The 18,076-nt window shown below is 47.8% G+C and overlaps 3 protein-coding genes across 3 annotated transcripts; 1 reads left to right on the top strand and 2 right to left on the bottom strand.

The window, feature by feature from the left end:
- Positions 10,930 to 12,618, bottom strand: LOC8068392 (protein EXORDIUM-like 3). Its single transcript, XM_002436377.2, has 2 exons — positions 11,144 to 12,618; positions 10,930 to 11,047 (listed from the first exon to the last, which is right to left on the bottom strand). Exon 1 carries the CDS (start codon positions 12,430 to 12,432, stop codon positions 11,407 to 11,409), a length of 1,026 nt encoding a protein of 341 aa, XP_002436422.1. The 5' UTR covers positions 12,433 to 12,618; the 3' UTR covers positions 10,930 to 11,047; positions 11,144 to 11,406.
- Positions 15,016 to 16,156, top strand: LOC8069072. The gene has a single exon (XM_002437716.2). It carries the CDS (start codon positions 15,526 to 15,528, stop codon positions 15,817 to 15,819), a length of 294 nt encoding a protein of 97 aa, XP_002437761.1. The 5' UTR covers positions 15,016 to 15,525; the 3' UTR covers positions 15,820 to 16,156.
- Positions 17,344 to 17,935, bottom strand: LOC8069071. The gene has a single exon (XM_002436376.2). The coding sequence runs from the start codon at positions 17,808 to 17,810 to the stop codon at positions 17,538 to 17,540; it is 273 nt and encodes a 90-aa protein (XP_002436421.1). The 5' UTR covers positions 17,811 to 17,935; the 3' UTR covers positions 17,344 to 17,537.

Below are 18,076 nucleotides of genomic sequence, written 5' to 3'. Positions count from 1 at the left end.
AAATTCAGTGATCATAAATAATTTTAGTTCCTGAAACCCCATCTGATGTCCAACGATGATGATCATGATAGCGCCATCTTCAGAATTATTGCATCCGTCCCCATTTCTATTCGCGTCATCCCTGCATCTTTGGCGAACGACAATACATGGAAAGCTCTTGTCATCTCTGCTTGGAGGGCATCCATGAACTCATTAATTTTCCTCACACCTGAACCAAGCACTTCGCCATGTTCATCCATGATGATGAGTCGTTTGAGCTTATCAACTGAATCTGCCAAAGTGTTTTTCTTTCACAATAAGGAGGTGTTTGGAAATGCCCCACAAACTCTGCTTCATAAATTCCATCGTGGAGCAGCTCCACAAAAAACTGGAGTTCGTGGATTACCTTTTTAGGTGCTCTCACAACTCCACCATTTTTTCTCGAACTGAGTGCGTGGAGCTGAAACCGTCTGGCTAAAAAACGTGGAGCGGAGCTGAAAAACGTGGAGCAGAGCAGTCCCAAACACCCTCTAAATTAGCCAACATTACTTTCTGTCATGGCTTATCAGCCAACTGTGTATCCCTTTCTCAGCTAGCTTTAAACGAGGACCTCCATTGGGATTGCATCACAGCTAAGATAACTCTGATATCCTCCATCAGAAGTTCTCTCCACACCTCACGAGCATACTAGCATTTCCAAAATAAATATCCTCTGTCCTCATCCAGTCTATGGCACATAGGGCATATGGATCACAATCCACTCCACGGCCTTGTATCTTGCGGCATAGATTATAGTTGCTACTATGTTTGTGCACAATAGCCGCTCATTCATTAGTTACGGTTGGCAATGGCATCACCATCACCATAACTATACCATGAAACGTTGTTGTCGCATTCTTAATTCAAAACCTTCTTTCGGTCCATCAGTTCACTCGTGACATGACAATTGTTGTCCTATTCAATTCAAAATGATGCATTAGGCTTCTCTGTAATGGACATTAAGGTGCTAGGAGGATGGGTTGTTGCCTTGTTGTGCTCCTTCGCTGCAATAATGATGGTGACCTCAACATCTTTCTCATGACACACGCACACAAATGACTTTTAAAAACGATAAAAATCTATCTTTAGTAGTAGTTTTTGAAGCCTCTACTATGTATGCCATCAATTGTAGATTTCTGTGATTTTTATAGGAGGGCACATTTTGCCTACTACTGGCCTAAATAACGCTCTTGTTGTCCCATCCTTAGTTTGAAACTATCTTTTTACCTACGACAAGCTGTGACACGTTATGACAAGGGCTCTATAGCTATGACAAGCTATGACAAGGGTCCTATATCTATAACAAATTGTGATAAGTTGTGACAAGGACCCAATAGCTATGACAAGGTAATGTCTTGAAAAGACTCAACTAAAGAGATCAACATGTACCACCCAGTAGCATCAATTCCATAATTTCATCACAACAAAGGAGTCACTGGATTGGGTTGGCCAATTTCTACTTGCAAGAATAAAACAAAGTGGCTCTAGTACTCAACACAGCATATATATGCTAAAATGGACGTCCCATGTAATTTGCACAAACGTGTATACAACCTGCTCGATCGGCGAAGCAATCCTGCGCTACATATAGATGCTGAAATGGCGACCCCAACAGTATTTCTCATAGAGATTAAGAACCCCATGCTAGATCATCTCCATCCTACAGTTTCAGCTGCTTTCCTAATGTTTCCTATTCCTACGTATATGCATCTCCATCTTTGATTCATTTCTCATTGGCTTCCACTCTACGGGGCTGTTGCTTGTTAAGAGAAGTAGTTGAACCATTATATATAGATATGTCTATGCCTCGGTGATACATGTGATCGTATTGGTAGGTGGTGTATTGACAAATGTGCTCACAGTATTATCTTACGATTGGACATTGAAGGATTTAAAGAAATTGAATGGTGATTTATGCATGGCCCAAATGGTTTACAGAATTACAGTCATAGCACATACACGCAATTTCGAACGAGAAATATGCCTACCCTTCTGAAAAAACTGCTTGTGTGTTTAAGGTGTTGGGCTATCAGTACTTGAGATGTGAGTGCCCAAAATTCTTGACGCCTGAAATTAGAGACTGATGATGGATATCAAATTCAGTTATTGTCTTCTTCACCTTTGCCCATTTTGGCTGTTTTAGCAGGCACACCTTTCACTGGTTTTTCAAGTTAAGATCCACCAAAGACCCATGTTGAACTTCATCTCCTCGTGCAGGTACAGAGAGAGCAAGCACAAGAGAGCTCCTGAAAAGAAAGAACATGAACCTCCAAAATTTCAACTGTGTGCTCTGTGTAGGGACAACTGAAGAATCCCTCCTCCACCTGTTCTTAGGTTGCCCTTTTGCTTTTCAATGCTGGAATCGGATGGGAATCCAAGTCGACCCTGCAGTTGGTCCCTTTCAGAATCTCCAAAACTTAAAAAATCAGCTACAGGTGCCTTTTTTTATGGAGATCATAATCCTAATGTGCTGGACAATATGGAACGCAAGAAATGATTGGATCTTCAGACAAGTTTCTCCAAATCTGCAACTATTCAAGTCGTGCTTCAGAGAAGAGCTTCATCTGCTGTCCTTAAGGATGAAGAGAAGAAACCTGACTCAGTTTAATCAATGGATCTCAAATCTTCTGTAGCTTGGCTGTTGTTGGTCCTAGGGGCCATTTTTTTCCAAACTTTCTTTGAATCCTGAGCTGATCCCTTAGCAGCAGCCCTTCCCTTTTTACTCGCTTTTTTTAACCTTATTTATGTACATCCTTTTTTTTCCTAATAAAGCACTGTAGGGGTGTACACCTCTCCAGTTTCATTCAAAAAAAAAAAACTCTCGCAGTGAACGGTGACTGTGGTGAATGGTGCAGTGGTGCAGCTCTATTGGCTCGCCATCTCCTCCATGATGGCTGAATTCAGACTTCAGAGACTGAGTGGACAAAACTGCAACAGCGATAAACGGACTCCATAGGAGTTCTCCAAAGATAGCTTTTTTTTAACGAACCTGTCAGGAAGGAGAGCTACCGATTATAATAAAAGGCGAAGTCCAAACTGAAAAGAAACGAAGCAAACCTAACAACCGAGGACAACGAAGCAGCAAAGATTGTTGTACTGGCCGTATTCAGCTGTGAACTCTAATAACCACTATGTTTTTTGAGAAGTACTAATAACCACTATGTTGATTGCCCTCACTGAAACTTTGTGTCGATTGATCATTGCCATCTCTGTGGCCCTAGACCAGGACGTTCAGGTTCAGAGAAGGTTCACATCCAGGTGTCTCTACCATAGCTTAGCTGCACGCCTGCTTGAAATTTGTGGAAGGAACGGTGCAGGCGTGTCTTTGAGAACTAGCGCTAGGAACTATGCAGCTAGCTGCAGTTATTACTTACTCCTACTATCAAGCAATACATTGCACCCAATACAACCCGAATCCTTGCCTGAAATTGAAGTATCAATGAAGGATTATCAAGTCCAGGCGCTGTGGGGTTGCTTGTCTTGACTCTTCAGGTCATGGGCAGCTGAAAATAGTGTTTGTACCTTCCCCGTTTTGCCTGGACACAGCATAATGCGCTGGTTTTCATGTTAAGACCCATCAAAGACTTATCTTCAACTCGATCTCCTCTTGCAGGTACAGAAATAGGAGTAGAGATAGATCGAGTAGATTGTCCCCAAGACGGTAGCGGTAGTATTGGAACCTGAAAGATGAAAACTGACGAGTTCTTGGTGGGAGAGGATCAGAGAAAAGGGTTAAAGCCATGAAAGATGATGACGCGATCGACTTGTTGGGCAGGCAGACCAATGGGCAACATGTCATATGCAGCGGCGTGCTGCGTGCAGCAGAGCCCACCAAAAACGGTCGGCGCTATTTTTTATGTATAAGTGCAGTAGGACACACGATGACTTAAATAAAACTATCTTCAGAACAAAGGTAAAAAAACAAATATTACAACCGTGAGTCTGCCTCACTACTTTATCTGTATCCTACCGTTTCTATGATGGTCTACTATTGTCATAGCTAATGTATTTTGGTCCCTGTATGGCTGTATTCGATTTGTCCTGGTCAGGATCCCAAGGTGATGACTTACACAGTGCTGTTCGAGGTGAAATAAATCAAGATGCAAGCGGCGAGGGTTACCCGCAAGCTCGCTTTGCCCGCCCCGCAAAAATCTCCTTTTGGAGAATGCAGACAGCCTGCTATGCTATTGCAGTTTGCTGCAGGCCAAACTGCTAAGCCTAGCGGACATTAGCAGAGCCTGCAAATACCAGGTATGACCCGCAAATCCTCTTCCTCGACGCTTCAATGTGGACGCCACGATGACCTCGCGTCTCGGTGGACGCGTCACACTTCCCCTACAGGCGCTCACGCAGCCTTCCCTCGACGCTCAGCTGTTCGTGTCGTACGCAATTAATCCACGTTTGGCGCGTCGAGATCAGTGTCGAGCTTACCCATGAAGCCACGAGCCAAGCTTAATTCCACATGTGTCGGTATCTTCTTCATCCTTGCAGGTCCTGCTAGGCCTAGCAGGTTTCACCGCAAGCCCAGTGGGTATTTTGCGGCTAGCACGCTTGAGTTAGTGGACGCCTGCAAAATCTGCAAATTGACGTTGCGGCCAGTGCGGCAATTTGCAGGGCGCCTGCAGAGCGGCCCGCTTGCGTGGTGAGAAATAAACATCACCTGTGTAAAACATTAGGCATATCATGTCTCGAAAAGAGACCAACAACTATCACCCAATGACACCAATTCCATACTTTCATTACATAGTCAGGGGCGAAGCCACGTTGAGTTTGGGTGTGCACCGGCACCAGGCAAGGAAAAAAATAATAAACTTATTTTGACCATATAAATCAGTTGAAAGAAGACATATTTCTACACTGCTGTTAACGTTGTGCACCACCATAAATTTAATACTAGCTTTGCCAATGATAGTCACTGAGAATAGGGTTGGCAAATTTCAACTTCCAAGAGTAAAACAAATTAAACTGGCTCTACTCAACACATGTATATGCTAAAATGGATCTCCCATGTAATTTGCACAAAGGCTTATTTAAGCTGCTTGCGCGGCAGAGTAGTGTCGTATATGTACACATACAGATGCCGAAATAGTGACCGAAAGAGATTGCTCATCCATCATGTCTCATCCAGGTATGCTGTAGAGATTAAGAACTCTATGACAGATCCTCTCTTCCAGTTGCTTTCCTAATGTTTCCTATTCCTACGTATATGCATCGCCATCTCTTACAAGACGAAATCTGCACCAACTGACCTGACTTAATCTTTATGATTCATTTCTCATTGGCTTCCACTCTATGGGGCTTAATGTTTCCTAGACCATCGCCATCTCTTGTAAGAGATGAAGTTGAGCACTAGATATAGATATGTGTCTATGCCTCGAGGCCACTTGTGATCGTAGTCATAGGTGGCTGTATTGACATGTATCATTATTGTGCTCACAGTAATATTATACGACTAGACATTGAAGAATTCAAAGCAATTGAATGGTCATTTATGGATGGCCCAAATGGTCTTACATAGTCATTGTACATACACGCAATTTCGAACAAGAAATATGCCTATCCCTTCTGAAAAAACTGCTTCTATGTTTAAGGGGTTGGGCAATCGGCACTTGGTGGTACAGTGTGAATGCCCAAATTCTTGACGCCTGAAATTAGAGACTGATGATGGATATCAAATTCAGTTATTTTGTTCCTCTTGTATGGATTTGGCAGTTTTCGCCTGTTTTAGCGGACACACCTTTCACTTGTTTTTCAAGTTATAAGATCCACCAAAGATCAATGATGAACTTGACCTCCTGGTGCAGGTACAGAGGCAGAGTAGAATGTCCCTAGGACAGACTAATCAGTAACCATAGAGTTGAAACTTGAAACTTCAAAAGTGAAGTTCTATAGTTTAGTCAGCAGTCATCCACGAGCGTTTTGGACTTTTCTTTCCATCAACCTCCACGAATAATTCTCGCAGTGAACGGGTGACTATGGCGGATGCCGGATGGTGCAGTTCTATTGGCTCGCCATCTCCTCCATGGACCATGCTGGCTGAATTCAGACTTCAGGGACTAGCGAGTGAGGGAAACTGCAACAGCGGTAAATGGACTTGACAGAGGAGTGCTCCAAAGATTTTTTTTTTCTTTTTTTTAACGAACAGCAGCCGATTGTATTAAAAACAATATGTCCAAACCACAATGCAACTAAGCAAACCTAATAATCGAAAACAAGTAAGCAACAAAGATCGTAGTACATATACGCAATTAAATGGCTCGCCATCTCCTCCATGTTTGCTGATGCTGCCGAGTTGTGAAGAGTGTGGAGGAAAGGGGAAACAGCGGCGAATGGAGTTCAGACTAGAGAGAGGAGTACATAACTACATATACGCAATTAAATGGTGATTTTTTTTTTTTATGAAACTGGAGGGGCCTTAGCCCCCTACAGAGCTTTATTGATGAGAAAAAACAGAGTACAGCAGTACACAATCAGTAAACCAACCACAAACTAAATTAAATGTTGATTTGTGCATGGCCCAAATGGTTTTACATTGTCATAGTACATATACGCAATTACGAAGGATGCGTCCTGTGCTAATAGTATTAGAGATACATATAGATGCTGAAATGACGACCTAAAGAGGATTGCTCATCCATGTCTCAGCAAGAATTCATGTACGGATTAAGAACCGCCTTGCAGATCGTCTCTACCTTGGAGTTTCAGTTGCTTTCCTAATGTTTCCTATTCCTCCGTATATGCATCGCCATCTTTGATTTATTTCTCATTGGCTTCCACTCTTTGGGACTTATTGCCTGATAAGAGAAGAAGTTGAAGCATGTAGGTGGCGTATTCACATATACTATTACTGTGCTCACAGTATTATTATCGTTCCATCAAAAACAGTATTATTATCGTACGGCTAAACTCGAAGCTCGTTAGCTCGTTCAGGTTGTGGCTGACTCGGCTCAACTCATTATTATAACCGAATTAAGATTTTAGCTCGTTAGCTATAACAAGCAAACTCGAACCATCTTACGAGCTGTTCGCGAGCCAAACGAACTACAATTTCAGAGAAAAAATCATCATAGCTTATATTAGTGTATTACTTCATGCCTTACACTTCATAAATAATTGATATATTAGCTTATATGAATATTTTGTTCGACTTAATACTATTGAATATATTGCTTTTATATTATTACTATTTTTAAACTTTAGACAAATACAAATATTATATTTTGTGTACGTTTTATATCTAGCGTGCGAGCTTAACAAGCTAACTCGAGCTTGTTACGAGCTGAGTCAGTTTTTTGACTTGTTAAGATAACGAGTCGAGCCGAACCGAGCTAACTCGGCTCGTTATCCATCCTTACGTACGGCTAGACATCGAAGGACTAAAAGGAATTGAATGGTGATTTATGCATGGCCTAAATAGTTGTACATACACGCAATACCGAACGAGAAATATGCCTACCCCTTCTGAAAAAGAACTGCTTGTGTGTTTAAGGGCCCAAATTCTTGACGCCTGAAGTTAGAGACTGGTGATGGATATCAAATTCAGTTATTGTGTTCCTCTTGTCTGGCTTTATCCGTTTCTCATGTTACGCCAGTCTTAATGCATAGTTTCATGACACAGTTACTAAAACTATAAACTAGGTAACCGAGCCATAAGAGTTTTATGGAGATGAAACTCATCTCTCATCTAATGAAACTCCTTTATTTAATGACTCTGTCAAGTCAACAATTTTGCTTATGTGGCACCTTATTTAATGTGCATGACACTCTCATGAAACATGCATTAAGACTGTGACCTTATAGTGGGCAGACCTTTCACTGGTTTTTCAAGTTAAGATCCACCAAAGACCCATCCTGAACTTCAGCTCCTCGTGCGGATACAGAATCAGAGCAGATTCTCGTCCCTAGCAGGCTAGCACAGGCCAATCAGTAACTTGGAGTTCTGCCGAAATCCAAAATATGTTCGGAACTAACAAGGCAAACTTCAAAATGACAAGTTCCGCAGCTTTGGAAAACGGGTGCCTTCACAGTTGAGAAGGGGGCTTCAACTCCATTGTGCTCCTCGTCTCGTGGCAGCTTTGGAAAGAGCACAATGGTCGAACCCCAACAATGTTTCTGCCTCACTTCGACAGGTGCGACTATAGGTGCTGGAAGAGTTTAACGAGTGGATCGTGCTGGCTTCGCAGCGGTTGCTGAATTCCTAGTCGTTCCTATTCAGCCGTAGAACCCTGTTTGTTCTACAATTTGCAGTGGCCCTGATGGGCGTTTGTTGATCTCGGCAGCCTGGGCAGCTCACCTAGGGGATTGAACTCTTGGTTTGTTTGTATGTTTTATTTCTTTTTAATGAAATACATGTGAAGACGTGTTCTAGAAAAAAAAATGTACTATACAGGTAGCTGCAGTTTTTTTTTTCCGAATCGGGGCATTTCCATTTCCATTAGATGACCAACGGAAATACAGAGAGAGAGGTAGCTGCAGTTATTATCACTAATCAAGCAAGACACTGCACCCAGTACACCCAAATTCATGCTGAAATTTGGACACAATCAAGTCCAGGCGCTGTGCGGCTAGTTGTCCAGAGGCCATGGATAGCTGGAAAGGGTGTCTGTACCTTCCCCGTTTTGCCTGGCTTATAATTAGCGGACACAACACGCTGGTTTTCGTGTTAAGACCCATCAAAGACTTTATCTTGAACTCCATCTCCTCGTGCAGGTACAGAAATAGGAGTAGAGGTAGATCGAGCAGATTGTCCCCAAGACGGTAGCCGTAGGATCAGAGGCATAAAGGTAAAAGCCAAGAAAGATGATGACACGTCGTGCTTGACCAACGGGCAGCATTTCATGTCATCATCTGCAGCGGCGTGCGGCAGAGCCCACCATGAACGTTTCGCGCTTTTTTCAGTGGTGGACTGGTGGTGGTGGCTGGTTCACCTTAACTGAGCCTCCATGACCATGATTGCTGCCGAGTTCAGAGAGACAAGTGAAGAGTGTGGAGGAAAGGGGGGAACAGCGGCGAATGGAGTTCAGACGTGAGAGAGGAGTGCTCCAAACTCCAAAGGTTAGTGTTGTTCGGTCGTGAACTCGAACCGGTCTGTCGATCGATCGATGCCGTTCGCACTTCGCAGATGCTCTATGTGCCGAATGGAATGACGACCCTTGTTGCCATTGCCATGTCTGTGGCATGGCAGTGGACCAGCAGCACGTCCAGGCGCTGAGTCTGCAATAATGCACTGCCTCCATAGGCCTTAAAGTATTAAATATAAACGAAAATAAAAACTAATTGCATAGTTTAATTGAAAAAGACGAATCTTTTGAGGAAAGTGTTTTGCTGCACCGCACTGCACGACTGGCTGGGAAGAGAGAGTGGTGAGGCGCCATGCCATGCGGATGCGGCAGCGCTGCAGCAGCCGACATTTGCGCAGCTCAGGGTCACAGGGGCGGGCGCTGGCTGGCGCCTGGATGGAGAGGAGGCGACTGGCGATGACGACTCGCGGCCGGCCGGGTACGCCTCACAACTCACAAGGCAAAGCATCGAGTGCTGTCCGCGACCATGATGACTGATGAGCGCCGCCGTACTACTAGGCCACGCCTGTAGCCCTGTAGGATGGACTACCGGGGTGCGTACACTACTGCTGCTAGTAACTACTGTCCCGGCACGGTAGCACGACGTGACGGCTGAGAATGAATGCTTTCCTCCGCCGTCGCCATCGCCAGGCACGCACGCCGAACCGGGGGTCCCATTCCGTTTCCATCGTGGTCGTCGTGGCTGGGCATGGGCTGGATGGAATATTGCAGTCAGTGGATGTCGCATTGCATGCACTTTTACGTAAGAAAACTCGCTTGATTTAGGCCTCGTTTAGATCCAAATTTATTTTTATTTTTGAATTTCGACATTATAGTATTTTCGTTTTTTATTTAACAAACATTGTCCAATCATGAAGTAACTAGATTTAAAATATTCGTCTCGCGATTTATAGACAAACTGTGCAATTAGTTTTTATTTTCATCTATATTTAATCCTCCATGCATATGCCGCAAGATTCGATAAATCTTGAAAAGTTTTTAGTTTTTGGGTGATAAACAAGCCCTTAAGGTTTAATAATACTGCCAGTAGTGCAGTACTTGTACAAACAAGGGTTTTGGAAACAATCAGGGCTTTCGAGGAGTCCCGTGAAACACATCATTACTGCCTGCATTACTGTAACGTTGAATGTACGGGCGCCTGACGATGAGAGATACTACAACGGACTATAGAACAGGGAGGGACGAACAGTCCGAGCAGAACATCCGTCCAAGAAGACGCCGAGCGACACGGGCGGGCGGGCAGGCACGGGCGGCCATCTACGACGAATGGATCTGCTGGTTGGAGGCGAGAACGCCAGAGCCCAGAGCAGCGCACAATAGTGCTGTTTCGGTCGGAGGCCAATAACAACAGTCAATAATGCGTGCCCGTGCCGTGCCCCGCCCAGTGCCCACACAAGACACGCACTGGCATGGGGTGGCCGGGTGGGGGAGAAGGAGGCTCTAACTGAAAGTGAAAGCCTACTACTACTAGTGCAGTCACTACCCAACAAACCCACCCCCCCCCCCCCAGAGAATCGTTGCATTGTGCTGCCCTCCGATCCCTGAATCATCAGTAACCCCTATACTCTACTGCTGTTGCATTGCATGGCATTGCATCGCACTGCACAAGTAAACTGATTCCGTGATTAGCGGCTATCAGCCTACCACTACGTGTCAGAGATTAGTACAAGGGGTAGTAGCTCACAGTCACAGGCTCACAGCACAGCCTTGTCTTTTTTGCTGTGCGGTAGAGTGAGTGTGTACTGTGGAGCATTGCTTGCACCGTCCTGCAATGCTGTTGTTAGTACCATCATTTGAGAGAGCATGGAGCAAACAGCAAAGCCAACCACTCTGTACAAAAGCCATCATGCTGCGACTGTACTGCACTAGTAAAAGCCAAGGCAGTAGCTACAATAGCCTTCTCCCCTTAAAGCCAAGTAACCCTGACAGTTTTACCCCCGTCCTACAGGCTACAGAAAAAATCTCAATTTCAAATTCAAACGAACCACGGTCAGATGGTAAACAGGTAAATCTTACTATTAATAATAAAAAGTTCCAAAATTCACCTCATAAGACATGCCATTGCCATCCTCCTCCTGCTCATCAGTCATCACCACCACCTTCTTTCTCCCCCCATCAAACGTGCCATTAATAATAACAACTCTATACAGAAACATCCCATGGATTTCCAGAGCAAGGAAATCCAATGCACTAGAGGCAGAGCAGAATCATCATCCTTTGCACAATGACAACGGATGGCAAAATTCCATTTCATTTCAAGCAGATGAAATGAAACCGGAACAGCAGCAAGAACAGCTAGTCGAATCTGCTACTGGTCGAGCGCGTTGGGGCCGGAGCAGTAGCTGAGCACGGGGTTCCAAACCCACTGCACGAGGAACCTCCGGCCACCGACGCCATTAACGTTATACGCCGCGCCGGAGCGCGCATCCGTGAGGAGCTGCCCGGTGTACGCGCCACCGCCGCCGGTGCCGTAGATCCCCTCGCAGAGGTCAGCGATCTCGGTCGGGAACGAGGGGTCACTCCCAGCGTACCACGCGTTGGCGAGCGGGTTGGACGCGAGCTCGGCCAGCTCGTGCGCGATGACGCTGACCATCCCGTCCACGCCGACGTCCCCGTTCGGCGGCGCCTCCGCCTTCCGCCCGGGGACATACGACGGGATCGCGAACGGGTACGCGCACACCTCGGGGCACCGCCGCGCCGAGTTCCCGACCCACGCGTAGGGCAGCGTGTAGCCGACCACCGACGGAAACGTGAAGTAGTGGAAGCCGCACACCTGCCCGCAGAAGTCCTCCACGGAGACGTCCGGGGAGGTGAGCACCAGGTACACGCCGCCGCTGGAGTCGACGGGGAGCGGGCGGGTGCGCGCCGTGACCGCGTCGCGGACCACGGACTGGATGTCCATCCGGGAGAGACGCGCGCCGCGGGACATGCGCGCGTCGCACTTCTCCGCGCCCAGGGTCACGGCCGCCGACACGTTGGCGGAGGTCTGGTCCGTGTAGAGCCGCACCGTGCGCCACCAGGCGGAGACCGACGGAGGAGGGATGCGGGCCGACGAGTCGGGCGGTGGCGCGAGGGAGCGGAGGAACGCGCGGATCGTGCGCTTCTGCGCGGCGGGCCAGGCGCCATACCAGATCGGGTGCACCGTGATGGCGGACGCCAGGACGGGACCCATGTGGTACTCTAGCTTCACGAACTCCGACGAGCCCTCGAACTTCTTTGAAGCGCCCAGCCCCGCCGTCGTCCCGTTGGCGCGCGGCGGCCACGGGCGCCACGCCGCAGCGAGCGGCGACGCGGTGAGTGCAGCCAAGACGAGGAGCACGCCCAGATGCTGCATTGCGGCGAGGCGCTTGGGGATGGGGGTAGTGGAGGTTTAAGGCTGCCTTCTTGGCTGGGGACGGAGCTTTATAGGGAGAAGAAGGGAAATGGAGGGGAACGGAGCTGAGCGACAGAGTGCGAGACTGTGGAGTGGAGAGGAAGCAGGCAGCAGGGCCAGGGAGAGGGAGAGCACTGTTTGTTCTTGGCCGGGGCGTCTCCTTTGGACTTGTTGGACCTCCCAACTTTTTTGTTTCTTTGTGCTGCCTTGTTTCAAGTGGAATATTGGAATGTGGGTTGTTTCGCCAAATTTTCGAAGTGTGCTCGTGTCAAGTTCTTTATATGAATATTTCGCTTCTCAATGCTGTCCACTACGATTTTTTTAAATATTTCACCGAGCTTCGAAGACAGTATTGTTGGGTACATCGCTCTAGAATTCCAAATTCGCCACGGCAACAAATGGATTTTGTATCACAAACTTTCTTATGGCCTTGTTTAGTTCAAAATTTTTTTACAAAATGACAACTGTAGAATTTTCGTTTGTATTTGATAAATATTGTTCAATTATAAATTAATTAGGATCAAAATATTTGTCTTATAAATTACAGATAAATTGTGTAATTAACTATTCATTTTATTTATATTTAATACTAATACTGCAATCATGTGCCGCAAAATTTGATATGATAGGAATTTGAAAAATTTTACAAAACTTTTTGGGACTAAACAAAACCTTCCTCATCACATGGATTCTATAAATGTATACATCGACTATTAAATATATACGAAAATAAAAAAATAATTATATAGTTCACCTGTAATTTATGAGACAAATCTTTTCAATATAATTAGTTTATGATTAGATAATATTTATTAAATATAAACGAAAAAACTATAATGTGCATTTTGTTAAAAATTTTAAAACTAAACAAGGCCCTATATACAGGGTGCAATGCGGCTGTTCGGAGCCCGACCACCACCTTTGTCCCCGATCTTCCCCCGCCACGGAAGCGGCCGCTCGCTCTCACTCGCGCTGTCCCGTGTCGACGGAGCCGTACGTGAGGCATCGTTATTGCCCGCTGTCAGCGGGGCCCGCTTGCCAGATTCCGCATGTCTCCCTCCGTCTCCGTCCGCTCGCTCATGGCTCCTCCCTGTTCGCCCCGCTCAATGGCCGCCAGCCAACGGCCGTACACGCGTCACTGTTGGTCCGCAGTCGAAGATATTTTCGCTGGGGCCCGCGGGACGCCGTAGCACGCAACGCAACCAGCGCGCCAGAGGCAACGCGGGTCTCGACGCTTTTGATCCGCGTCATCGGACGGCGGCAGAACAGCGCAGCGCGGCATCGCCGATGGCTGCTGTCCCGTCTCCCGTCCCGCACTCACGCTGCCGGGCCGTGCGAGCACGGGTCGCCGGCTGAGAGCTGGACCCCAGTTCCTCCCGGGACCCAGCTGTAAGCCAGAGGATGGGCCGCTGGAGCTGGAGCACCGCGCTGCGAAGAGGACAAGAGGCTGGCGGGGCCGAGGTGCCCGGCAAAAGCGAGGAAAAGCGTTCAAAGAGCGCAGGAAAAATCGGGGCGGGGGCCGACGCGACGCGAGGACGGACGGACGGGCGAGAGCCCCGACCCGAGCGCATTGATTGGAGAGACCACCCGGCGCCCCGCTGCATCTGCGTCGCACGTCGCTGCTGCACGCTGCGCTCTGCGGTCGCGGTGGAAATTCGTGGCTCGTGGGCAAGGCCCGGGCAACCCCGTGCGGCCATGCCATGCCGCTGCGAAATGTCGCGTGTTTACATTAACCTGCAGCAAGAACTGGCGAGTGTGTCTGAATTGGGTTCGAAGACCACGGTAACTTCATCAGAGAGCATAATAGGAGTATATATATGGGCAGGGCCGGATCTAAAGTGGGTCTGGGGGCTCCAGCTCAGTTTTTATTCACTATGCTTTCGGTCCTGGCTGGTCTCTTGCCTAATTTTTCTTAACGATTGTTTAGTTGTACCTAAATTACAAAAACTTTTCAAGATTGACTTTTGAAAAGATTGACAGGACATACATGAAACATTAAATATAAATAAAAAATAACTAATTGCATTGTTTATTTATAATTTATAAGATGAATTTTTAAACCTAGTTAATTTATAATTAGATAATAATTATAAAATACAAATACAAATGCTACGACGTCCCAATCTCAAAAAAAAAAATGGATCGAAACAAAGCCTTAATGGGCCACCATCTTGGCCCTTGGTTTCAGCTCTGGACCTAGAGAAGAACACAAGCGCTGGGCCGACCAATGGTGCTAGCCCAAACAAGTCAGGGCCTGTTGTACTTCCAGGTCAGAGCCCATTACACACACCTGTCCACAGTCGAAACTTGGAAACCTCTCATCAACGTGATAACGTGACAGATAAACTACTCCACCCCGTGCCGTATTAATAAACCGTGTAGGAGTCGGACGACGACCCTACCACGAGTACAACCGTGCCACGTGTCGTGCCGTGTGTGGGGAGAGTGCGCTGTGCGCGCGCTACTCTGACCTGACGACCTCCCGCGTTCCCGCGCCGTTTCCGTCCGTCCGTCCGTCAGGGCAGTTGATACAGCACGTAACCGTCCGCCGCGGTGGCCGTGGCCCCGCCACCGAGAACCGCCGTGTGGGGCTGGCCTGATTTGGAGCGGCAACCCCCGGCGTGGCAACGACGCAGCCGCCAGCCGGCGGAGGTAAGGGAAAGGTAACATGTGCGGCCAGGAGGAGGCTGGAGGCGGTTGTAACTTCCACGCGACTGCAGCAGCCAGCAGGCGTGCGGCACGAGTCGCGTAGCCTCTCGCGTTCGGCCCGCCGGCTTCCCCTCGGCCGCGCGCGAATCTTCTCGACCCGTCCAGCCAAGAAACCCAATCCAGTCCCATTCCGCCATGGCTGTCCTTCGCTAGCTTCTCTGTTCTCTCCCCCCGCCTGCCCGCCCGCGGGTATATAATCCCCCTCCTCCGGGCTTGCTTCCTTCAGCAACCATCCAATCCAACCACCACCTGACCTGAGCAAGCGCAAGCGACCAACGCACGCATCGATTTGAGCAAACTTGGGGACGACAGCAATCTCCCTTCAGTTCCGTTCCGTTCCGTTCCATGGACAAGGTGCTGGCGTTCTCGATCCTGAGCGCGTCGCCGGCCGACATCTCCGCGGGCGCCGGCTCCGGCGGGAGCTGGGCGCGGCTGTCGTGGCGGAGGTGCGCCGACGACCAGCAGGCCGCCGCCGCCGCCGTGGCGGGACGACAACGGGAGGAGCAGGAGGAAGACAAGGACAAGCGAGGCTCGTGCTCCCGCTCCCGGGGAGGAGGAAGAGCGGCTCCTGCGGCGGCGCCGCGGTTCGCGCCGGAGTTCGACGGCATCGACTGCTTCGAGACCATCGTGTCGCACTGATTTCAACCAATCATCACTACGGCTCGGGAGACGCACGCACACGCCCTTGATGAGTTGACCTCGTCGTCACCATTGATTATTTTTTCTTCAACATATTTTTATAGACTCTGATCTGACATCTGAGGATGCAGAATTGCTGATCGATCGATCCATCGATGGAGCGATCAGCGTGTGTGTGTGTGTGTGTTCATTGTCTCAACAATAGCGTAATTGAGACCGTGTGTTGTGTAGGCTAGTACTCACTTATCAAGAGGAACATTGTTATTCTCCTCTGCATTCTTATGTAACCACTAATCAATTTTGTGTGCACAGTTCATCGATCCCTCTCGCAACCGCACAAGCTTTGCCTCCAGTTCCAGGCACCGACAACTCAGGATACTTTGCCTTTGCGATCGCTGATAATATGATAATGTAATTCCGAATTCTTTCAGGTGGGGCTCTCACCCTCCGGTGACGTCTTCAAAAAAAAAATACCCTGAAAATTTGACAATACCATTTGTGTTTATCTAGAAAAGATGTAGTTTCATATGTCAAATTGATTCTTCATGTGGTTTAATGGAATGAATTTTGTAGAAAATACTTTCTTTCTTGTTGAGATAAGCGCAAATGCATGGTTAAATAGTTTACCGGAGCTTTTAATGAGTTGCAAAAAACATGAATATTTTATACGGTGTCTACATAGATAAATCAAATATCATATATGTGTATAGCTTATCGAACGCCTTCCGTTTGACTATTTTACACGCGTTGTTCAAAGTTAAATCAAGAAACTATGGACAACGGAAGATGAAGGGGATAGATATTTAGTATTCAGAGATAATAATCATGCGTAAATATTTCCCATGTATAATTTCCTTGTTATACTACGTATATTTGCTTAATTATATGTTTTCTTCTTTCGTTTGCGTTTGTTTTCTTTAGGAGTTGCCCAAGTTGATATTTTGGTAACTTCGTAGTATTGTGTGATAGCATCCTAAGGATTACATGCTACCTAGTTGTTACAGATACATACGGCAGGATATCAACGGTGGATGAGCCCAAGCCGAACTGTCCGTTCAGTTTCATGGCTGGTCGCGAGCCACGACAGCACATGCGTCAGTTTCATGGCTGGGGCTTGGGGGTACGCGCTGGAACAGGTTTGTTTATGACGTAAACGAGTTTGTTTAAGTACTACAGTACCCTAAATGGTATATTCGTCGTGCTCAAATAGATAATCCGATCCATCATGACCCATGTGAGGATGTGACCTCCAACCAGCACAGAACAAAATCTGATATCCTGTATGAACAGGAGGAACAGAGCAGTTTCTGTGCTGCGATCATGTTCATGGGAACCCCCAAATTCAAGTTCAGAGTTGTTACTTGCGAGTGAATTTCAAGTTCAGAGTCGCTCGTGTGTGGAATTCAAGTTCAAAGTTGCTCTTCCGAGGGAATTCGAGTTCAAAAGTTGCTGTCCCGAGGGAATTTAAGTTCAAAGTCGCTTTTCCGAGGGATTTTGTAACAAGCCACAACGGGAGACCTAATAGGCATCAATCAAATCTTTATAACATAAAAAATCAAACGAACGTATGATGATCCATTCAATAGGACGCGGTATACAGCAGCTCTGTACAGATTACTCGTCGCTTTAGTCAGCAAACATCCCAAAATTAATTAGAAGAGAGGAACGAACGAATTCAAGCGGGGAGGGGAACCATGTCACGCGGAGCCCCCCGGAATTCAGAAGGAGACGATGGACTCGAAGCAGTTGAGCCCGTCGAACTCCGGCGCGAACCGCGGCCGCGCCTCTCGCTCGCGCTCCGCCGCCGGGACCCGCGGCGAGCCCCGCTGCTGCTCGGCGGCCTTCTGATTTTGCGGTGCCGGGTCCACCTGAGGCGTCTGAGGCTTCCCGGCGGCGGAGGTCCGCCACGATAGCCGCGTGGAGAAGAACCCGGCCGCGGAGATGTCCGCCGGCGATGAGCTCAGGATGGAGAAGGCCAGGATCTTGTCCATGGTCACGGACGACAGCAGCAGCAGTCGGGGTTGTGGAGGTCCTTTTGCTTCTTGGGAACAGAACTGACCGGCTCCTTGGTGGTTTCTGACGCGCTCTTGCTTGCTTGCTGGGGTTGCTGGCTTGCTGCTGCTCTGCCTCGCGCTGGGGTTTTTAAAGGAGCCGTGTCCGCGTGGGAGAAGGGACGGACGGAGCCGTGGCGCGCGCGGCAGGGAAATTTCCCGGGCGGGAGCGGGGACGTGGTCCGAGCCCGACTCGCGCACGGCAA

This window comes from Sorghum bicolor, chromosome 10 (assembly GCF_000003195.3).
Source record: "Sorghum bicolor cultivar BTx623 chromosome 10, Sorghum_bicolor_NCBIv3, whole genome shotgun sequence".
Lineage (NCBI taxonomy): Eukaryota > Viridiplantae > Streptophyta > Magnoliopsida > Poales > Poaceae > Sorghum > Sorghum bicolor.
This window is presented reverse-complemented; position numbering and strand designations above follow the sequence as displayed.